General features: G+C 39.7%; 1 protein-coding gene across 1 annotated transcript in view; it reads right to left on the reverse strand.

Annotated features, from left to right (window-relative positions):
• The window catches only part of sugct (succinyl-CoA:glutarate-CoA transferase), a 393,759-nt gene that overhangs the window by 228,018 nt on the left and 140,828 nt on the right, over positions 1–24,913 (reverse strand). The window contains exon 12 of the mRNA XM_048596403.1: positions 15,298–15,400. Coding sequence (XP_048452360.1) covers positions 15,298–15,400 — 103 coding nt within the window. The remainder of the gene's footprint in view (positions 1–15,297; positions 15,401–24,913) is intronic.

The following is a 24,913-nucleotide window of genomic DNA, read 5'->3' on the forward strand; positions in this document are numbered from 1 at the left end:
CATACATTTCCTTTTATTGGTTTTATGGGTTAGGAAGAACAACATATATTTATATCTTATCTTTAATGTAATAAAGCATCCTAAGGCGTTTCACTGGAGCGTTATAAAACAAATATAAACAAATACACATAAGATGATATGGGTTAGATGATCAAAAGCTTGATCAAAGAGTTAAATTTTAGGGAGTTGTCACAGGTTAACCTGTTGATATAATTTCATTCATTTTAATATAAAGTGTTTACTTTGAGCATCTATTATTCTTTATTTAGTAATCTTAGGCTTCTACCAAGACTGTCAACAGCAAAGGAATTTGTTATTTCAAGACAGTCCAAATCTTTCTGCTTCCACCACAAATAGGTTTGCTGGATCTAAACTACATTCTTCATGTAAAAAAAACCATACACGTGAGAACATAAGAAATAGAAACAGCAGAAAGCCACGTGGCCCCCTCAAGTCATTCAACTAAATCATAACTGATCTGACTGTGGTTGTGGTCTCAACTCCTTTTCCTGACTACCCCCATAATTTGACACTCCTGTAGAACAAAAATCTGAACATATTCAAGTCTATGATAGGCAATGTGTAGTGAATTCCAACTATTAATAATCCTTTGAAAGAAGAAATTTCTTTTCATCTCCATCTTAAATTAGGGAAGCCCTATTTTGAACTGCAGCCCCTTGTCAACAACTCGCCACGTGTAAATAAGGGGTGACTTGGCGACAGGGTACCAGCTTCTGTAGAATTATTTCCATGGCGAAGAGAAAGAAGCATGCTCCTGAAGAAATTTGTTCGCAACGGTCCTCTTTGAGCTGAGATAAGCATTTCCGGCATCATGCCGTTATTTGGGAAGCTTGACTCATTCAATCCTGCCTATGAAGCCCAGAATGTGCAAAGAATCATTTTTTCTGGGAAAATGACATTGGGGCAGATGAAAAGCAACGACAAATTCTTCTGACAGCACATGGGCCCGCAGCTTTTCAGTTTTTGGAGCCTAACTTTCCCTGAGGCACCAGATACTAAAATCCTTTCAAGAGTTAATAAATTTGGTTAAGGAATATCAGGACCCCAAGCCTCCTTTAATTCCAGAATGCTATCGGTTTTACTCAGCCATTTGAGAACGAGGGAAATCGTATCGGAATTTTTGACTCGGCTAAGATGACTGGCAGAGGTATGTGACTTCGGTTTAACTCTCAATGAGATGCTGAGAGATCATTTGGTATGTGGGATTAATGATGTAACCATGCAAAACTGCCAACTAGTGAAGCCCAACTGGACTTCAAACAGGCACTACAACTGGTTCTATCATTGGAAAATGTTGCAAGCGGAGCATATCAGATACATGGTATTCCAATGGATGTGACAGTCTTGCCAGTCTGACTGAGCTTGGGGACCACCATGTGACAGAAGGCAACTGCATAGCCTCACTCAGGACATATCCTGGAACAGAGGGACTCTAGGTCAACCCACCGCAAAACCCCAAAATAAAGCCAAGCCTCGGCCAAACGGTTAAATTTTTCTTCAGGATCTGGGCTAGAGGGCCTTTGTAGTTGCTGCTGGTATGCAGATTTGAGACAGAAGAGTCCCACTGATCTAAATTAAGTAAGTTAACTCACAGGTCGGTATCCAGGAGAGTGCACACTCTGGAAAGTCCACTTACATCTGGTTTGGAACAGTTAAATTGCTAAGCAACATCCAAATCAGAACCAATCAAAATAAACGTTTGGTTAAAAAGTCACCCAGTTCTAATGGAGTGTGATACCTGTGAGGCTGTATCAGTCTTTAAGAAAATTCACTCTGGACTCCAATCCTTAAGTTTGCGCAAGACCTCAGCTAGACTGCAAACCTATACCAGGGAAACTTTACAGGTTAAGGATACAACCTTGGTTCTGGTCTCTTATCAGAACCAGCTGCTTCAGTTTCTACTGATTGGAATAAAAGACTCAGGCCCAAGTTTGATGGGGCGAAATTGGTTGAGAAGGATTTACCTAGACTGGCTCAATACTTTTTGATTAGAAAACGGCTGCCTGAGTGAAGTACTAATTAAACACCCAGAAATTTTTCAGGAAGGTCTAAGGGACTACAAAAGGAGCCAAGGCCACCTTGCACATTGACCAGGAAGCAATTTACAATTCTGCAAGGCCTGCCCAGTGCCATTTGCCTTGGAGGCAGAAGTCAGGAGGCTGGAAAGCAAAGGAATCATCAAACCAGTCCAGTTTACAGAAATGGGCAGCACCGGTTGTACCAGCTGTGAAGCCTGACAGGTCAGTTCGCCTTTGTAGGGATTTTAAACAAATGGTAAATCACTTTTCACAGCTGTATCAATACCCAATCCATCACATACAGGATTTATATGCAAAGCTAACAGAGGGGCTGTGCTTCACGAAACTGGACATGAGCCATGCGTACCTGCAATTGCGATGCGATGAGGATTCCCAGAAAAATGCTACAATTATATACCCATAAGGTTTTGCCAGGACCAGATCTTTCTATGTCCAAAGTCTGATATTGTCAGCTTTGACATTTCCAGTGGCACTACCACCAGCGGTGCATCTGCCAGTGGCTCAATGCATGCGCATTTGCTACTTGGCCTCCTGGACTGTGTTGCAGCTTGTAACTTTGCCATTTGGGGTATCATCAGTCTGTGCTATTTTTCAGCGATGATGGAAAACATTTTACAAAGTCTACTCCAGGTGGCCATTTATCTAGATGATGTGCTAATAACAGGGAAGACCAATAGGAGCACTTAGAGCTTGGTCGTAGTCCTTAGATATTTCTCCCAGGTGGGCGTACGTCTTAGAAGGAAAAAGGGCGTGTTCCAGGAACCCAAGTGACCTACTTGGGCTACAAAATTGACAAGACAGGGTTACACCTGTTGGAAGATTAAGTGCGGGCAATCAAAGGTGCCCTGGCTTGCACACCGGTACCGAAGCTTAGGTCTTTCCTTGGGCTGGTGAATTATTATGGAAAGTTCATACATAATGTGGCCTCCATCCTAGCATCTTTGCATTAACTCTTAAAAAAGAGTTAGCCTTAGAAATGGTCACATAGCCAAGCCATAGCTTTCTGGCAAGTGAAGAAACAGTTATCATCCTCTAAAGTGTTGGCACATTGTGATCCCAAGCGAGATCTGGTACTGACATGCAATGCCTCCCAATACAGCATCAGGATTGTATTAGCTCATAGGTGGCCCAATGGAGTGGAATGCCCAATGCATTCAGGACTTTAGCTAATGTAGAGCGTAAATTCCAGATAGAGAAGGAAGGTTTGGTGGTCAAACTTGGAGTCAGGAAGTTCCACCAATACCTTTATGGATGGAAGTTTGTAATAATAACAAATGACAAACCCCTGCTAGGCCTGGGTCTATTTAAAGAAGACACGTCAGTATCGCCCATAATTTCAGTCTGAATTCAGCAGTAGGCTCTAATTCTAAGTGCAAGTTATAAGCTGCAACACTGTCCAGGAGGCCAAGTAGCAAATGCTCATGCATTGAGCCACTGGCAGACACATCACTGGTGGTAGTGCTACTGGAAATGTCAAAGCTAACATCATCAGACTTTGGACACAGAAAGATCCGATCCTGGCAAAACTGAAACAGCTGGTGGTGATGTGGGAAACCAAAGGGCCATCACAACCAGAGCTGAAATCTTTTCGGACCCAGAGAGACCAGATCACAGTAGAGGACGGCATGTTATTATGGGGACCAAGAGTGATTGTCCTGAGCAAAGGTCACTTCCAAATACTAGCTGAACGCCTCCAGAGTCATCCAAAATGAAGATGTTGGTGAGAAGTTATGTGTGGTGGGCAGGATTGGATGCCAACAGAGCTATGTTTGTGCAGCAGTGCCCAGAGTGCCAACAAGGACATAAGTTACAGCCAGAAGCTGCCTTACAATCATGGGAATAGCCAGAAAAACCCTGGACTTGGTTACACGTCAACTATGCCAGTCCTTTCATGGGCTCAATGTTTTTGGTCATTCTGGATGCCCATTCAAATTAGTTGGACGTGCATAGTGTTCATTCGGCAAACTCAGGGATGACAAATGAAAAGCAGCGAGCATCGTTCGTGAATCACAGACTCCCATAAATATTGGTCAAGGACAATGAAAGATCATTTACCAGCAGAGATTTTGAGTATTTCCTAAAGTCAAATGGCATTCGGCATGTTTGGACAGCTCCATACCATCCATCGTCCAATGGTCTGGCGGAAAGAGCAGTCTAAATATTGAAGACAGGCTCAAAGAAACAGCCCACAGCTTCACTTGATACCAAACTGTTCCGGTTCCTGTTTGATTATAGGATCACCCCTCATGCAACTACAGCGATAACTCCAGCAGTGTTGCTGATGAGGAGAATAAAGCACACCAGTTTAAACCTGATATTTCCGGACTCTGTTACACGTCAACTATGCAGGTCCTATCATGGATTCAACGTCCTTAGTCATTGTGAATGCCCACTCAAAGTGGCTAGGCATGCACAGAATTCATTCGTCAAACATGGGGTCAAAGATATAAAGACCATGCACATCTTTTGCACGATATGGACTCCCGGAAATGGTCACAGATAATAGGCTATCGTTTACCAGCAGGGAATTTGAGTATTTCTGGAAGTCAAATGGTATTCCACGTATAACGACAGCTCCAGACCATCCATTCTCCAATGGCGTGACAGAAAGACCAGTCCAAACTTTGAAGGCAGGCTTAAAATAAATAGCCTACAGCTTCATTAGATACCAACTGTCCTGGATCCTATTTGATTATATGACCATCTCTCATGTAACTACAGGAACAGCTCCAGCAGAGTGGTTAATGGGGAGAAAACTCCCCACCAGGTTATATCTGATCTTCCTGGACTGGGTGGGGATAGGAGGCAGGGTGACACAGCATCAGGAAAGCCAGTGCTGTTCACAAGACTCCGCTAAGCGAGAGAGACAGTTTACTTCAGCGGATGAGGTTTGGTGTAGGAAGCACACCAATGGCCCTGCAATGGGTAAGAGGCGTGATCAACATGAGGCCAGGTCCAGTGATGTACAAAGTTTGGGTAGATGTGGCAGTCCTGAACAAGCAAGTAGACCATATGAAAGCTACAAACTCACAAATGGTGCAGGCACAAAATGTGCCTAGCTCCTCGACAGCATTTCCGACTGTTCTGGAGCCCGTGGCTTCTCCATCTCCGTCATGCACTAAAGATACCTCAGAATCTGAGATGGACACAGTAGATGTCATTGCCTCAATGCCTTTGCAGCCTTAAGAGGAGAATGAATTTCTTCCAAAACGTTACTGTGTGTTACATACCGCCCATATCAGAGGCAGAGGTGGAGGAACCCGACCCGGTGCTAAAATGCCCCAGGAGGAGGTCCAAAAAAAGAACTGGCCTATGTCCTCAGATTCAGAGGGAGATAGTTGTAGTGATTGTAATGAGGTCAGCCAGGTGGACCTCACAGAATATGAGTTCCCTAATCTGGTCCAATCAGGGAAGCCTGGCTGACAGTTAAGAAAAAGTGTGTCAGGAGTTATTTCACCCGTGGTTCTGGACATCTCCCATTAGGGGAATCATTAGGTATGTTATGTCAACAGTGTGCCATTCCCAACAGCATAAGAATTGTATACTATGTCTGATCTCTTGCTTTTTCTATTTTTCACACAATCGCTGTAAAAATTTAAAGTTCCAGTGGTGTGCATGGGTTACGTATGCAGTCATGCAGTAAAGAAGTTTCTCAGCAGTGAAACCTGTTATCAACTGACAATGCTACAGCAATGGGTGGGTTAAAAAAGAGCCAGTGGGGCAAACAGGGAGGTCTGCATCAAGCGCAAAACTTACCCACTCAATTCCACTGCCGTTAACATACAACATAAAAACATAAAGAATAGCACAGATACTTTGCAAAATTAAATTTCATTTTTAAATACTGACATTACATTAATTTTACTCATATGTGCATCATTGTTATTTGTTGAGACCAGCCCATTGGTTCCATTGATGGTCACAGGATATTAGGACATTTCCATTATTATGCAAAAATAATGTCATTTTGATCATACTTACCTGAATGCTCACACAGTGGCCAGTTTTGCACTCACTCAACTGGTGTCCCTTCTATACATCATAGCGAATATTGCCTAAGAGCAATCAGAACAAGACCTACTGTACTTTTGCCATCCCTTTTAAAGTTTTGAGTCTTTTAAAACTCTGTACATGTTTATTCTTCAAAGACAAAAAACACAAAATGTGTCTAAAGTTAGGAACATAAATCTGCAGGGGGTTCTCAACCCATTGTTATCTTTGTAATCACAAATTATCACAGTCCAATCTGAGTGAAAGCTCTCTGACACCTTTAGGTGTCAATTGGTCTCATTGGTCCCACACAGAATTTTTGCCAGCCAGCCATTGAATTTATACCTTCAGTTATTTTGCCTCTGCAGCAGTACCCTTTTAAAAATACGTTTTGGAATTAGGGCTAAAAATACACCAAGTATTTTGAGATTCTGACCTATTGTCTTGATGCCATTTACTAACAACACAGCATCTTGACTTGGAACTATATCACAAATTCTTCATTATTACAAAATCTTGGAACTCATCTCCTAACAGCACACGGACGTACATACATCATATGGACTTCAGCAGTTCAAGCAGGCAACACCCCACCACCTTTTCATGAACAATTAAAAATTGCAAGAAATACTGGCCTTGCCAGAGACAGCCAGATCCCATGAAAGAATAAAACAAATTACAATGACACTCAGAACCCTCTGTAGCACAGTTGTTATATCCTTCCATTTAAATAATATTCTGCTTTACTATTCTTACTACCAAATGAATAACCTCATGTTATCCTGAATTATACTCAATCTCCCAATTTCTTTTGCGTGCCTGTATATATTCCTTGGCGTCCTCTTCACAACATGTTTTTCCATCCATTTTCATATCATCAGCAAATTTAATTACATTTCTTTCTCTTCATCCAGGTTGTTGATATAGATTGTAAATAGCTGGTGGTCCTGCTCCTTACCTTAAAACTGTGAGCTCTGCTTACCGACCCTTCTACTAAGGGCATCTTCCCTGTTCATCTATCTACCTTGTCTATGCCCCTCAAAACTTCATGCAACTCAATCAGGTGCCTCCTCAGACTTTTTTGCTCTAAGGAAAACAACCACAACCTATCTAGTCTCTCTTCATAGCTAAATCATTCCAGCCTAGCTGACATCCTGGTGAATCTCTTCAGCATCCTCTCTAGTGCAATCACATCCGTCATATAGTAAGGTAAAGATTCCATAGTCCCAGAGAACCACGTGGCTGCTCTCTTATTAAAGAGAGATAACTGGTGGAGTTTTAACATGAGGGTCACCCTCAGGCAAGAGGTGAGGTTAAGGTGATCTTCATATAGTATGGTGACCAGAACAGCACATATTACACTAGCTGTGGCCTAACTAACATCATAAACGTTTCCATCATGACCTACTTCCTCTTGTATCTAATGCCTTGATTAATAAAGGCAAAGAGGTCATATGCTTTCTTAACCAACTTGTCTACTATCTTAAAGAATCAATGGACATCCACACTGAAGTCCCTCTGATCTTCTATATTTCCTAGGATCCTACTGTTCAAAAAGAATTTTAAAAATCTATTCTATTCACAAAGGCAGAAACTTTTCTATTTTGTAAGTATAAGAGAAAAATAATATGAATTTTGATAATACTTTTCACACCTTTAGGATACCACAAACAGTTCACAGCCAGTTAAGAATGTTTGAAGTATAGTCATTGTTATACCATCTGAAAAAAGTAGCCAATATGCACACTGCAAGATTCCAAAAACTGACTTAAACAACCACATTATAAAGTTCAGTGATAAATACCTACCAAGCAAACTCTCCTGCTCAGCTGCAGGTAATGCCATGAATCTATTATGTTCACCTAAAAGTGCAAATAGGGTCTAACTTTTAACATCTGATGCAAACAACAGCACATCCAAAAGTACGCCATTCCTTCAGAACTACTCAATCTCTGGAGTGTTACTGATGAGCTAAGGATAACATTGAAGTAAATATTCCAAATACAATGGATTATGCAAAGTTTCTTTTTATATTACAGATGCTTTTAGAGGTCAATCATGATCATGGTATATATCGCTCAATGGTCAAATTTTAAAATATTAATTCACTTCAGTATTACAGTTGCACTTCATCAGGTAGATAGAATAGCTACACACAGTGTGCTTCTAAAATGCAACTCTAATGACAAAAAAAATGTAGCTGGCATTTGTGCAAAGCAAAATTTGTTTCACGCATTTCATTTGCACAAAACAAACAAAAGCATGACTGACAGAATGAGGGTCATTGGCGACACATGTTTGTAGACTGTCACATCTCACTGGATTAATGTACTAGAAATCATGCCCCACTCTTCCTAGTGTCATCACAAAAGTTAAAACCTTTGTCAAACCATCTGTCAGATAAAACCAGGTAAATAGAAAACATGGACCACGTTTCTGTACATAAAAAGAACTGCTATTTATTCCAAATAAACACATTCAAATCACAGGCAGACAACTATGAACTGTTGAAAGGTTAAAACTCCAACTTCCTTCTAAATCCCCCTGTGTGCACGTGCACACACGCGCTCACACACACCCGCATATAGGTGTTATGGGTGGAAGGTTAGAAAACACTGGGGAAACTGTTCAGTACCATCAGTATCTAGGATTCTATGGAGTCTTCCTTTTGTTTCCCAAGTCCTCCAGTTCTCTAACATTTTCTTACAGGCTCTCTCACTTCTTTATAGGAGGCACAAACTTTAAGTATTTGATTTATTGGTTAAAAGCAACAGGTTAAAGCGAATGGAGGGAGAAAATAAACTGGTTTTCTTCAGGCTTTAGGCATTTTACTGGACAGAGACATACGAGCTGTCCTCAGTGCACACCATATTCTCTGCATCCCTTTATGAAGCATGACTACTCAAAAATTATTTGCAGAGCATTGTTCATGCCCAGGAACTAATTAGGTAGGTGTGGTAAGGCTGCTAACCTTTGCACCCAAAACTGATCACAAATACCCAAACCAATCAGCTACTTGTTCCTGGCCAAATCTCACTCAGCCTGGTGCCATGCCGTCTCCTTTTACACTTACCCCAGAGTTTGCAAATCAACAGCATAAACATGACTTACATTAATTGTCATTAACCTGCTTCTTAAAAGTACAGCAATTCCTTCCACAATCCTTTCCTGCAAAACAGTCCCTTTCCCAATTCAATCCATAATCAAAAACAAAGTAAAATAAAAAGATGTGGTCTTTACAAAATGCCTTTCGCTGCCCACTTTGCTAATCCATCCACATCCTGATGCAGGTGTGTGTGTGTGTGTGTGTGTGTGTGTGTGTGTGTGTGTGTGTGTGTGTTCTGGCCCAGCTTTTACTTATGGCCCTATGCAGTCTGTGAAGGCTATGATAAACCTGTGCATGAAGTCTCACTTTGAGTTAGTATAGTGAACAATCCCTTCTAAGTCTCAGTACTTTTCTTCCCCACTGGTGGAATCTTTTCTCTGCACCTTTTTGTGTACTCATGCTTAATAGTAGGACACAGTCTTTTTATATCAGTGCCTCAAAACTTGTCCAATTCAGGTGGATAGCATCTTTGTTCATAGTCTGACTCTGATTCTGCACCCCTAAAGATCACCAATACAGAGTTCATTGTACTGTTACGATAAAGGAGCAGGTCATTCAAAGTTTAACTCGTGGAAAAACACTATAGATAATCAAATATTATTAGCCCTTAGCAGGGGTGTGATAATTCCATTGAAAAAGTGGCTAAACAAAAACGTAATTGGACAAAATACATTCTTATAAAAGCAACTGGCACTACGATGAGGAACATGTTCAACAGAAGGGCTAAGTAGTAAATCTGAGTGTGTGAATGGTGCTGTAAAGGGAGAAGTGCCTGTGTGCAGAAAGAAGTGATAGATGAGGAATTATCAATGAGAAATAATACTGAATTTTTATTTAATTACATCCATCATAATGTGCAAAAACTGCTCAGAATATGAGTTTTATTTTCTACTGTTAGTTTGATTCTTCTATGTTGTCAAGAAAACAATATCTGTTCTTCAATATCAAATAGAAATATATACTTCCATGATTCCAATTTGGTAGGCAGTAAGATTGCAAGTAATCCTTTACTGGAGTTAAAATAAATTGGAACAAAGAGCATTGAGTTGAGATCCTTGGCAACAGTCACTGTGAACTTTCTGACTATTTTTACCACAATGGGTACATGAACGAGTTCATAAGGCTGAAATGGAACTAAAGCATTCTGATAAAATCAAAAACAACAAAAGTGCTGGTTCAACAGACTATGGAAGATGCAAGACTCTGAAATTTCGACAACATCTGTCATACCACATGCGTGCCAAGTAAAAGTCTAAATGGCAAAATTGAACAGAAAACTTCAGAGATCTTTATCAGTGAATTCCTAAATGGAAACGGAGTGTTAGAGTGCTGAGCAAGGAGTATCTCTTTTAGTGCTACCTTTAAAACTTCAACAACAAAAAAAAAACAAAATTGCTGGAGATGCTCAGCAGGTCTGGCAGCATCTGTGAAGGGAAAAACAGAGTTAACGTTTTGGGTCCGGTAACCCTTCCTCAAAACTTCAACATTTGAAATAGAATATGGTTTATTTTATTTTTTTTTCTATTTGTAGATTTGTTCAAGATCTTTGTTCACTCTGGTCTAATGAAACATCAGAATGACCAGATTGTGAAACAGGAGAGGATCATGATCGTGGATATTGGTAACTGATTTATTTTAAAATCAAACTCCTTGTACTGGTGGCACGGTAATATTACAAAAATGAAATATTCATTGCAGTTTCTAAACAAAAATATTCAAAGATAGACCAGTGGAAATGGATGCTTAACATTGTCCTCAACATTTTATATGATGATGCCAATGATGAGCCTCCTCAATCAGCTATAAAAAAAACTTTTGGAATAAGAATAACACCTTTAAAAACGATGGGCCCAATTTAACCCTGTAAGTGAATTCAGTTTTGATTTAAAATGGAGTCCTTTGAAACCAATCTGATCCTTTTTCTCAGATTAACCTCACCTAATACACTTCTCATGACCCCATTTAATTCCTTCTCTATTCAGTAATGTATCCAAGCATCACCCAACACCATTTACCAGATCAGCTTCAGTGATCTTTGGTGTTTTACTTCTTCCATAACTTAAGTTTCCAAGACTTTACTTCTTGTGCCTAAAATTACCATGCATTGAACTCCTTAATTTTTCAAGGCTTTATCAGAGTGGACAGTTATGTCAGTTCCTTTCATAATTTTAAAATCTTAAGTAGTTTATCTATTTTTTTTTTAAAAAGAAAACTTTCTCAAATTTCTTGATCTTTCTTCATAATGTGACCCATTTTCACTATTTGCTTAAGTGCTTGCCCACATACAAAATATCCTTTTTATGTTTAAGAACAGAATGCATAAGAGCAGAATTAGGCCATTTGGCCCAATTGACTCTGCTCCACCATTCAATCACAGTACATGGTTCTGCAAGGATTGCAAGATTCCCATCGTGCAGAGTAAACAGACTGCACATGTGGCATTGTAGACTTTTTAGGTGCACCCTAAGTTGTACCACAACCAAAATGGATTCCATGAAACCAGAAGGCAAAAGGAACAGAAATAGGCCTTTCAGCCCATCAACTCTGCTCCACCATTCGATCATGGCTCATATATTTCTCAGCCCCATTCTCCTGCCTTCCCCCTATAACTCTTAATCCCCTTACTAATTAAGATCCTATCTAGCCAGCATTTCCTCCTTTAGATGCAGGACCCAAAACTGTTTGCAATATTTCAAATGCGGTCTGACTAGAGTTTATACAGCCTCAGCAGTACATTTCTGTTCCTGTATTCTAGACTTCTTGAAATGAATGAAAAATTGCATTTCCCTTCCTAACTAACAAATGAACCTGCACATTAACCTGAAGAGAATACTGAACGAAGACTCCCAAGTCCCTTTGCGCTTCAAACTTCCAAAGCCTTTCCCCATTTAGAAAATAGTCTATGCCTCTATTCATCCTATGAAAGTGCATAACCTCATGCTTTCCCACATTGTATTCCATCTGCCACTTCTTTGCCCACTCTCCTAACCTGTCCAAGTACTTCTGCAGACTCCATGCTTCCTCAACACTACCCTGCCTCTCTACCTACATTTGTCATCTACAAACACAGCAATAGTGCCCTCAGTTCCTTCATCCAGATCATTTACGTATTACGTGAATAGTTGTGGTCCCAACATAGAGCCCTGTGGAACTCCACTAGTGACCACTAGCTGCCATTCTAAAAAAGACTCCTTTATCCCTACTCTCTGCCTTCTGCCACAATGCCAATCTTCTACCCATCTCAGTACCTTGCCCCAAACACCACGGGTTCTTATTTAGCAGCCTCCTGTATGGCACCTTGTCAAAGGTTTTCTGGAAATCCAAATAGATGACATCTACTGGCTCTCCTTTGACTAACTTACTCAATACCTTCTAAAAGCATTCAAATAGATTTGTCATACATGCCCTCCCCATGACAAAGCTACACTGATTAAGCCCTATTTTACCCTGTACTTCCTAATACACTGCAATCTCATCCTTAAGAAGGGACTTTAAATCTTACCAACAACTAAGGTCAGGCTAACTGACCCAGAGCTTCCTGTCTTCTGCCTCCCTTCCTTCTTAAGTATAGGTGTTACATTAGCCAATTTCCAGGCATCTGGGACTTTCCCTGACTCCAGTGATTCCTGAAAGATCTCCTCTAACTCCTTCACAATCTCTTCAGTATTCTCCTTCAGAACTCGGGGGTATAGTCTATCTGGTCCAGGTGATTTATCCACCTTCAGACCTTTCAGCTTTTCCAGCACCTTGTCCTAAGTGATGGCTACTTAACTCCCTCTGTCCCCTGGCTCTTTTGAAGTTCTGGTATACTGCTGGAGTTTTCCACTGTGAAAACTGATGCAAAGTACTGATTCAGCTCTTTATGCATTTCTTTATTCCCCATTAATACTACTTCAGCCTCATTTTCTAACTGTCTAATGCGTACTCTTGCCTCTCTCTTATCTTTAAGATATCTTAAAGGGGAGGTGATGGCCTAGTGGTATTATCGCTGGACTGTTAATCCAGAGACCCAGATAATGTTCTGTGGACCTGGGTTCAAATCCTGCCACTGCAGATGGTGGAATTTGAATTCAATAAAATATCTGGAATAAAGTATTCCAACGATGACCATGAATCCATTGTCGATTGTCGGAAAAACCCATCTGGTTCACTGATGTCCTTTAGGGAAAGAAACTGCCATTCTTACCTGGTCTGTACTACATGTGACTCCAGATCCACAGCAATGTGGTTGACTCTGAACTGCCCTCTGGGCAATTAGGCACGGGCAATAAATGCTGCCTAGCCAGCGACACCCTCATCCCATAATTGAATAAAAAAAGTCTTAAAAAAACTTGCAATCTTCTTTTATATTACTAGCTAGCGTACTGTCACATCTCATCTTCTCCTTCCTTATTGCATTTTTTAGTTATCCTGTGCTTGTTTTTAAAGGTTTCCCAATCCTCTGAATTCCCACTAATCTTCACCATATTGTATGCTTTTTCTTTTGCTTTTATGCTGTCCCTGACTTCTCTTGTCAGCCATAGTTGCCTCATCATCCCCTTAGCATGTTTCTTCTTACTCGGGATGAATTTCTGCTGCACCTTCTGAACTAGCCGCAGAACCTCCTATTTGCTGATCCACTGTGTTCCATGCTAGGCTCCCCTTTCAATCATCTCTGGCCAGCTGCTCCCTCATGTGTTTGTAGTTACATTTTTTTCAATTGTAATACCGTTCCATCTGACTCCAGCTTCTCCCTCTCAAACTGCAGGGTGAATTCCCTCATATTACCGTCACTGCCCCTTAGGGGTTCCTTCAGACTAAACTCCCTAACCAAGACTGCCTCGTTACACATCATCAAATCCAGAATTGCCTGTTCCCTACCATAACCTGCTGCAAAAAAATCTCATACTTATTCCACAAATTCCTTTTCTTGAGATCTGCTATCAACTTGATTTTCCCAGTCCACCTGCATAATGAAGTCCCCATAATTATTATGATAGTGCCTTTCTTACATGCCTTTTCTAACTCCTGCTTTATTTTCTTCCCCACATCCTGAAAACAGTAAGTAGTCTGCTCACAATTCCCAAAGGACTTTTATTCCCTTTGCAGTTCCTCAACTCTACCCACACAGATTCTAAGCCTTCCAACTCTACATCACTCCTTGCTAGTGATCTAAATTCATTTGTTACTAACAAGGCAGTCCTGGCCCCTCTGCCTATCCGCATGTCCTCTCAATAGGATATGTATCTTTGAATATTTAGTTCCTAGCCAAGATGACCTTGTAGCCACGTCTCTGTGATACCCATAATATCATACCTGCCAATTTCAATCTGTGCTACAAGTTAATTTACCTTGTTTCATATACTGTGTGCATTTGAGTACAACATCCTCAGTCCTGCACTGACTTTCCCGTTCCCATAGTTGTCCCCTCATCTGCTGTGCCTGATGTTAGAATCCTGACCCTTTCCATTCTCTCTGTCCTATTACTTGTACTGGAAACTTGAATAACCTCTGCTGAGCTCTTTAACTTTGTCCATTATTTTCCATGCAACTGAACCCACATCACTCCACAGAGGCTGTCTAACTCGCTGAATAAATTTTGTTTTTGTTTCAGATTTCATCATTTTCTAGCATTTTGATTTGACTTAATTGCACCATTTTTGTTCAGGAACAATTTTCCTTAAGTCTTGACTTCATACTTTCATTAATAATTTTCATTTTCAAATTTGTCACATAATCCAACATAACAATCTCGTATTTCATCAAAATCTGCATGGATAGCATCGAACATCAACATGTTACAGTCTCAAATTATTACAGACATAACATACAACATAAGTCACTGCACCTTGTTGAAGCTTTTCGCTGCAAGGATGTGATATCTTGTTTGCAATTAATTTTTGGTTTTTGGCCTTTTGGTTGACTTTTCTGACTTAATGAATGCACTCATTTAGAAAAAATCAAGAATTGCACAACAGTCATCTAGAACCTTTTTTGAAAGAGTTTTTTCTGACTGTTTAAACATGCTAGGCGTTGTTATTTGTTTCTTCCTAAATAATAAGCTGATGCAACCACATCAAAGTAAGGAGATCTGCCATCTAGCTGCTGTTCCTTCCAATTCCATGTTTTAGCTTTTATATTAAAATAAAGCAAAAAACTGACCTGAGGTTCAGAGAATGCTTCTTGAATGCTGTTTATTGGACCATATGGTACACCACTACCTTCAAACAGTTCCAACCAGTTTTGTGTTGTCTTGTCTAGAAATCTAAATAGAAAAGAATTCTGTGGTTTAGACATGATGTACTGATTTTGAAACTGTACAGCAGTATATCACTTAATTTGCAGTAGCCAGCAATAAAATAAAGATACACATTTCTGTGCAAAACTAAACTCTACCCTGAGGCTGAGAGAGTTGATGTTTTCCAGATCAGATGTTTCTTTGATTTGAATGGAACCAAAATTTTACAATGCAAGCAAAAATATACTGTCTACAGGAACTTAATTTTTTTATGAAACTGCTTAATTTTATCTTTCACAAATGTTATTCCTAACATAAATATTCCAATTTAAAGTGAAACTCAACAGCTTTTCTAAATTGGAGGCAAGAAACTCAAATTCATATTGATTTTAAGAAACATTCTGGAGTTGTATTTAGTTATTTCTGACTGGAGGCTGTATAAATGATAATAACATTACTTTGCTATTAAAAATACATTTCTAAAAGAGGGTTGTGGAGTTCTAACTTTCAGGGCAGTACAGGAAATAAGCTTTTGGCAGTATAACACCCATTGCCCTGACAGAGTTGCTAACCAGAGAGTACAGATTTGAGAAAATTGGCAAAATAAGGGGGAAATTACACAGTGAGTTTTGACAGTACTGGGTGAAAGGATGATGGAATCAGTTTCAGTAGTAATTTTCAAAAGTGAATTGGTCACATATACACAAAAAGGGAAAATTTGTAAACTTTGGTAAAAAGGCAAGTGTGGAATGAATCTACTATCTCTTTCAAAAAAAAGTGACTAGTCTATAATAAGTCTTTTATTCTGTGCTGTCTGTTTCTAAGATCCTTGATCCAATCATCTGACAGAACTTTATATAACATAGGAAATGGTGAAGAGCTCCTTGTCCAATAACTGGTAGGCGCTCTCCCATCTTGCTGCTCATTGACCTACCATGAACCAATTAACAACAAAGCATTGCATAAGAGGCCATCTTACTGCCTCTACAACATAACTCAACTTCATGATCCATAAAAGGCAACATTTGATAATTGAAACAGAAATTGCTGGAAAATCTCAGTAGGTCTAGCAGCATCTGTGCAGAGAAATCAGAGTCAACATTTCAGGTCCAGTGACCCTTCTTCAGAACAGGTGACAGTACTTTCTCTCCACAGGGACTGCCAGACCTGCTGAGATTTTCCAGCAATTTCTGTTTTTGTTTAAGATTTCCAGCATCCACAGTTCTGTCGGTTTATTGTCTTACATTTGTTATTTGTATTTTGCATTCATTCTCATGCCTATTGTTCAAGGAAGGTAAAATGTTTTATTTCCACTTCTACCTGACAGCTGCTCAATTGTTACTGGTAACAATTGGGTTGTGTTTTTGGGGGGGTTTTCATTCTTTTTACATCCAGATATTATTTCCTTCAGGAAACTGATAGAAGACACTACCTTAAATCAATTTCTGATTTAATCACACACACTAATTTTCAAATGATGGATGAATAGCACTACAATAAACTTTGATATGGGTTTATTAACAGCCAAACGACTACATTAACCAAAAGCAGAATCTGTGAATAATATTAGTAAGGCAGTTATCATTGACCTTAATTAAGCTTTACTTGTTGCTATAGGAAATATCAATACCAAATCCAAGGGGTTATAATGATGACCAAACTCTAAACAGGTAGGAAATCTTTACTCCAGAAAAGAAAGTGCTCAGATGTGATGATATCAATCTTTAGAATGATGACAGCTTGAAAAGGTTGCCATGGAGAAGATGTTTATAATCACAGGGGACATAAATAAAGAAGTCACTGATAAATCCAATAAAGAATTCAGAATGATCATCTTTACCAAAAGAGTGATATGAATGTGGACACATTAGTTGATGCAAATCACATTCATTTGAGAAGCTGGCGAGGGAGAAAGAGTAAAAGGACATGCTTGGGTAAAAGGGTTAATTGTGGAAGGGCGGCAGGTAACTTGTGTTCAGGACTTACTAGATGAGTTTAATGGACTCTTTCTGTATTGCTGACTCTGAACAACTAAATGAAATTTGAACAAAAGTAAACATGACCACAGTGCAAATTTTTCCTATGTGCAAGTTCTTTCTTTGGTTTCACTCGTATGGAAGTTATTGAGCCCGAGTATGGATAGGAATTTCCTCAAAGATGCTCCTACTCTGTTGCCATAACTTAGTGGTTGGGGGGAGAAAGTCACTCTGAATCACTGGACTTAAATACCATCATGTTAAAATGAAACATAAGCTGCTGATAAAAAAAACATTTGAATAAAATTAAACAAGATGTTTATACTTGACTCGAATTGCTGGTTTCTTCCGTAAATATCTGTAAGACAATACTGGTTGGTGAAAAAGCATTTCAAAAATGTACTGGAATTTTTTTCTCTGGAAACTGGATTTTAACCTCTTTTGCACCTTCACTGAATTAAAGGAGTTTGAAATAACTCAACAAAGACCAGTATCCCATCACCAAGTCATAGTACTACCCAGCTAGCTCAGGCCTAGCTCCTAGAGTGAGCAGAGCTCTAACACTTCTGTTTATATATGTCAGCTAGGGCTCCTTGATTGGACCAGATTAACAAGCCCAATCAGGGATCTCATATTCTATGCTATCCATCTGGCTGACCTTGTTCCAATCACTACAGAGATCACAACAAGCTAATCCGTAGGCAGAATGTTCAATTGGGATAGCAACAAATTCTTCTAATTCTGCTTCTGCACAAGTCCAAAACCCCCATACAGCAACAGAGACATAGAAGGTACTCCTACCATTTGACTGTATCACCTAAAGAAGGAGTTGGAGACTGAGAAAGAAGCTCCTCAAAACCAGAATTGCACCTGAAAATCAAAAAGCAGCCCTGAAGAAAATAAATTGAGTCATCATAGAATCCCTACAGTCTAGAAACAGGCCCTTCGGCCCATCAAGTCCACACTGACCCATCCCCCTATAACCTACCTAAGCTCCACATCCCTGAACGCTATGGGCAATTTAGCATAGCCAATCCACTGAGCCTGCACATCTTTGGACTCTGGGAGGAAACCGGAGCACTGGGAGAAATGTTTCCACTCTTGCAAAGATTGGAAACCAGGACACAAGTTTTAAAAAGAAGACAAAGCAATATGAGAGGAAGCTTTTTTACACAGTGAGTAGTTAGGATCTGAAATGCCCTACTTGAGTACGATAGAAGTTGGTTCAATCAATGCATTCAAAAGGCAGTTGGGTTATTTGAAGAGGAATAATATGCAGGGTTACAGGGAGAAGTTTGAAGAATGGCATTACGTGAAATGCTCATTCAGAAAACCAGTGCAGACACAATGAGCTGAATTGCCTCCTTTTTGCATTGTAACAGTATCCCTCTTTCATAATGTAAAGATTTCTTGAGTTTTCACTAATATCCCATTACACCAAAAGAGTCAAAATGCAAGACCACAACTGAAAAATTTGAATTTTGCTTTGAGTGCTAGGAGTCTGGAAATTTCTGCATTCTGAACCTGCTGAAGACCGAAGTATAATTTCTAGTTGAGTTTTACAGAGGCAGCCAATTAGTAGATCATCTGCACATTTGCTGTCCAATAAGGAAGGGCAAGCATGTTTTTCAAGCAGGACCTTCAGACAGCACAGTCCACTGCAAGGAGCTTGGCAGCCCTCACTGTGTTTTTTCATTTAATTTTATTGAACACCCCTGCGATTTATTGCCTCTCTCTAATCATGCTTAAAAAGGTGATTATATACTGTCATCTTGAATCGCTGCATCCTTCACGAGGTAGGTACACTCACAGTGCTGTCAAGAAGTTAGTTACTGGTTTTTCATGCAGGACAGTAAAGGAATAGCAATGCAGATCCAAGGTAGGGAGTTATGGGACTTGGAGGAAAATGTGTGATTGGAGCTGTTTGTGCTGTCCGTTTACCCTTGTCCTTGGCTGATAGACATCGCAGGTTCAGAAGGTGCTGTTGAAACAGCCTTGGCAAGTTACTGCGGTGCATCTCAAATATAGCACAGATTGATGTCAGTATGCATTGATGGTAAAGGGAATGAATGTTTTATGATGAACTAGGTGCTGATCAGCCAGGCTGCTTCAACTTGAATGACGTTGTCAGAGCTGCACTTGTGCATTCAGTTGCACAGTATAACATGACATTCTTGATTTGCACCTTTATAGATGGTGGATCACTCTAAGGAATCAGTAGGTTCAGAATGGAGGCCTGTGACCAGCGGTGTCACACAAGGACCAGTGCTGGGTCAATTATTGCTCATCATTTATATAAATGATTTGGATGAGAATATAGGAGGTTTGGTGGTATATTGGACAGTGAAGAAGCTTATCTAAGAGTGCAATGGGATCCTGATCAACTGGGCCAGTAGGCCGAGGAATGGCAGATGGTGTTTAATTTAGATAAATGCAAGGTATTGCATTTTGGTAAGACAAACCAGGGCAGAACTTACACAGTTAATGGTACAGCCCTGGGGAGTATTATTGAACAGGGAGATCTGGGGTGCAGGTATTTACTTCCTTGGAAGTGGTATCATAGGTAGACAGGGTGGTGAAGAAGGCTTGGATAACAAGGTGTAGAGCTGGATGAACACAGCAGGCCAAGCAGCATCAGAAGAGCAGGAAAGCTGATGTTTTGGGCCTAGACTACCTACTCCTCTGATGCTGCTTGGCCTGCTGTGTTCATCCAGCTCTACACCTTGTTATCTCAGATTCTCCAGCATCTGCAGTTCCTACTATCAGTGAAGAAGGCTTGCCTTCATTGGTCGGAGCATTGAGTACAGGAGTTGGTATGTTATGTTAAGGCTGTACAAGGCATTGGTGAGGACACATTTGGAATTCTGATTGCCTTGCTATAGGAAGGATGTTATTAAATTGGAAAGGGTACACAAAAGCTTTACAAGAATGTTTCCGAGACTAGAGGGTTTGAGCTGTAAGGAGGGGCTGGATTGGCTGGACTTCTTTTTCTGGAGTGTAGGAGGCTGAGGGGTGTCCTTACAGAAGTTTATAAAATCAGGAGCAGCACAGATAAGGTGAATCGTCAGGGTCTTTTCCCCAGAGTAGGGGAGACCAAAACTTGTCGTCATAGGTTTAAGGTGAGAGGGGAAAAATTTAAAAGGGATGAGAGGTAACTTTTTTATGAGCTGCCAGAGGGAGTGGTAGATGAGAATATAATTACGACATTTAAAAGGCATTTGGACAGGTATGAGGATAGGAAAGGTTTAGATGGATATGGGTCAAAATGCAGGCAAATGGGACTAGTTCAGTTTAATTAACCTGGTCAGCATGGATGAGTTGGGCTGAAGGTTTTGTTTCTGTGCTGTATGACTGACTGTAACGTGGATTACTTGCTACAGAATTCTGAGCCAATGACCAGGTCTTCTAGCCACAGTATATATATGATAGGTTCAGTTAAGTATCTGATCAACGGTAAAACCCAGGATATTGAACAAAAGATTCAACTATGGTAATGCTATTGAATGTCTCAGGGAGATTCTCTCAAGTTTGAGATGGTCATAGCCTGGGCACAATTATCGTTTGTCACCTTAACAAACCTGAACTTGGCACAGAGGTAAATGTTGCTGCATATGGCATGGATCTCTTCAGCACTTGAGGAAGTATGAATGATTAGTGAACACTGGAAAACATGAGTGAACATTCCCCACTTCTGACCTTTTCTACCAGAGGGAAGGTCATTGAAAAAGCAGCTAAAGATGATTGAGCCTAACAGGTTATTCTAAGGAACTCCTGCAGCAATATCATGCTGATGCCAAGCAACAGGTATGTCAAGAAAGCACTTGAAGCCATCATTGGTATCGGGGGAAAGGACAAGATCACAAAGACATCCATTCCAGAAATTTCACAATTTAATGGCAAAGCTGATACAAGGAAAGAGCTATTTTCTGCTGGAAACATTAAAATCTGTTTCAGCTATAATCTCTCACTTTCCAGCTGTCTCATTTTCTGCGGTATTGACACAATTAGTGGCCAACATGACACCACCAAAATTACTGTGCTGCTACAACAGTCACTGTGGATTCTTAATTAACACAATTGCACTCCTGTCACTGTATGGAAGGAATGCTGCAATATTGCAGTAACACAGCTAGTCTTTTTATATTCATTTTTCTGGCCACCCACTTCACCAAAACTGCCTCAAGAGGGCCAAACAAAATCTAGCTGAAAACTCTTCAGAAAAGAGTTTGTTTTATCACTTAACTATTTTACATAATTCTTTTCCACACTTACTGGACCTCATATAGCACATGTCATACTTGCCTCGAGAGTGAGCCATGTTACTCTCAACATCATGTCATCAAACTTGCATCAGTCGCTAAGATAGGGACCACATCAAATAAAAAACTAATCACACGAGCTCATCATAATACTTTGAGCCAATGAAAGAAAAAATATAAGAATAAAAACAAGTGACGAATAAACATTGAGATAACAGAGGACTAAAGGAGAGTGAAACATTGAGTGAGAACGGTGGAAAAGGAAGCAATGGAAAATGAGGAAATTGAGAAAGGAGAGAAACAGAAAACGAAAAGAGAACGATTCAACAAAGTGCAAAGTAAATATTTTTTAAAAACTAAGTAAAATGTAAACAAAAAGTAGAAACCAAAGACAGGGGGGAAAAACATCCAGCAAAGGAAAAAATTTAAACTATGAAGTAAAAGGGAAAGACACAGACAAGACGCGTGAAAAGAAGTGATGGTGTGAATGGCAATCAACTGAGAGGGAAGGAAAGAGGAAAATCGCAACACTGAAAGGGAGAAAAAAGATGGAGACAAAATTTGAGACAGAAACTGTTTCTCTGTCTGACTCTCCAATGAAAAAAATGTCTCAATTCTTTACTCTGCCTATTCTCTCCGCTATGCTGATACTGTGATGTTGATCATGCCACAGAAGTGACAAGGCAATAAGCATCACAGCAGGTTAGTGTTTCAAGATCTGCTTAGATAAGTCAAAAATTAAATCACAGCTAAGCTGTCAGAAATTTCCAATTTATCATTTTCCGGATGATAATTTTTCTTCCTAGTCGTATTGCTATTTTTACCAAGTTAATCTCAAACGTGGATAAAACAACTGTTTCATTGTGAAGGTAGGTACAAAAGACAGAAATATTTTCAAAACTTTTATACTCTTCAGTTACTCAACCTTTCTGAGAAACATAACAGCCAGTGAGCCAGTGTATTAGTGTTAGAAACACATATTTCTGGACTGTGAGAAAGTGGAAGATGAAACATTTGGACAATTACTGGATTGCAAAAGGTTACCACGTGACTTCTTGGAATTCAAATTTTAACGATTATGACAACTGAGGGTTATCTGTTGCTTAGAGAAAAGGAGAGTAAATTTGAAAAATAGTGCCCAGCAAATCTTTTAAGAGATAAAGAGGTAGATTTTATGGTCCATTTATATGTTGGATGAACAAGCTTGGGGAAATGAAAACACTAGGATCTGTACGGTTTGTTGCCTAGGAACAGCCTCTGGGCTTTTTTCCACTGCTTTGCCACAGGTTTGGAAGTGGTTGGATCTGTTGGAAAAGAATCTCCAAGCTGGAAATAACAAATTCTGTTTCTCCTGAAAACTGGGAGTTGGAGGAAAACTGGTAGGAGAGAAACACCTCCCTCTCCCTGAAGAGAGAATTCAGTTAAATATTTTCTGGTAACCTGAGAACATCCCAGAAGTTTGCATCTCTGATCTCCTCATCAACACTAAAAGCTTAATTGTTAACTCAATTCAACAACCTAGGTCAAACCTAACTTCCAACATTCTGCAAACTACAGCAACTGGATCTCATTGACAGGAAACCAAAGGACTGAAAAGTTAGCTTATTTCTACCTTCTGCATTCAAATCCTTGACCCACAGGAACTTTTTTCTGCCTATTTTCTTTTCTCACCAGAACAACCCTGCAGGACTGTTGTTTGTTCTAACTCTGTACATGTGCGTTTTAGGATCAAGGGTGATTTACAATTTAAATCTGCATTGTATCTTAGCTAATAACCAATTTTGCAACTTGTTTAAGGAATATGTTTGTTCTTAATAAACCAGTTATTTGAGTTTATTGAAGAAACCTTTGTTCTGGCTAACAGTAACAAAGAGAAACGATTTGATCATTTGTTGACTGAACAGAACATTTACAGTTTGGTACAACTCGTGGACTCGTAGGGTAGTACATTCTTCCTGTCAGATTGTAACGGTCAGGTCAAATATAATATAAAACATTGTTAACTCAAGGCTCAAAATTAACAATTTTATACTTGCTATAAAATGGCTCATTAGCTGCCAACAAGGGGAGGAAAAAGCCCACCAAATCCTAAGGTCTGCAGTTCCATCTACTGACATTTTAGTTTACAACAAGCAGCTATCTGCTGTAATCCAGAAAACACTGTAAAAGGTAAAACAGTTAGTAGGAGCAGCTGACATTTAATGGGCATTTTTTTTTGTAAATCCTGAGATTTCAGCCAACTGCACTCTTCAGGACAATAGATAGGATGAGGGACACCTCTAAATCTGTGTCGAATGACAGCTCAGAAACACAGGCTGTCAAGAGATTACAGATTTCAAAGGCATAGTTTTCAATCTGCAATTTTGAACAAAATGATCATCAGGAATTTTCCATGCTGCTGTTAGATTGACACTTAAGGGTCAATTTGCCAAGCTACAATTTTGTTTAGATTTGTAACTATTTTATTATTGGCCAAATGTTTCAATTTACTTAAAAAGATGTATGCTGTATTCTTCCTTGTCTATTATCCATGCAAAAGATAGCCCTTATGCGGGTACCTAAACCAGGTTAAACAGCTTTGAAAACTTACAAACCTCATATTTGCAATTCTAAAGAGCTGAAGTGACTCCAGCAGTCGAGTTTCTTTGAAGATCTCAGTAAGACTGGAAGCATCTGTGGAGAGAAATCAGAGTTAACGTTTTGGGTCGAGCAACCCTTCCTCAGTTCTGGCGAAGGGTCGCTCAACCTAAAACATTAATTCTGATTTCTCTTCGCAGATGCTGCCAGGCCTGCTGAGTTTTTCCAGAAACTTCTGGTTTTGTTTCTGATTCACAGCATCTGAAGTTGTTTCAGTTTTTTCTTTGAAGATCTGCCTGATCAGCTGTGCCAAATCGAGTATGTACCATGATGATGACTTGAACATGAGACAAAGTGGGCTTTCCAAACCTTCCGTCCATGATGTAATTTAGCATATGTTGAATGGATTTCCAGATTGCCTTGTCATTTGCTGGGAAACTTTAACATTTTAAAAGGTTGCAATGATCCCTTTAATTCTCTCAATAATCAACTTCTCAAAACTGATCTATTAAAAGGGATAAATACATGAACACCCAATGGATAGGAAATGTTATAGTGGAGGTGGTGAGCCATTGTAGTACATTGATGGATACAATGTTGGGCATCAATGATGGGACATCTAGAAAAGGAAATGGCAGATTAGATTTGAAAGATTCAAGAGCCCATGAAGTGCTTCCAGTAAGTAATGGTGCTTGCAGTAGATGCTGGTGAGGAATCTGTACGCCAAT

Source organism: Rhincodon typus, chromosome 4 (assembly GCF_021869965.1).
Source record: "Rhincodon typus isolate 14 chromosome 4, sRhiTyp1.1, whole genome shotgun sequence".
Classification (NCBI taxonomy): domain Eukaryota; kingdom Metazoa; phylum Chordata; class Chondrichthyes; order Orectolobiformes; family Rhincodontidae; genus Rhincodon; species Rhincodon typus.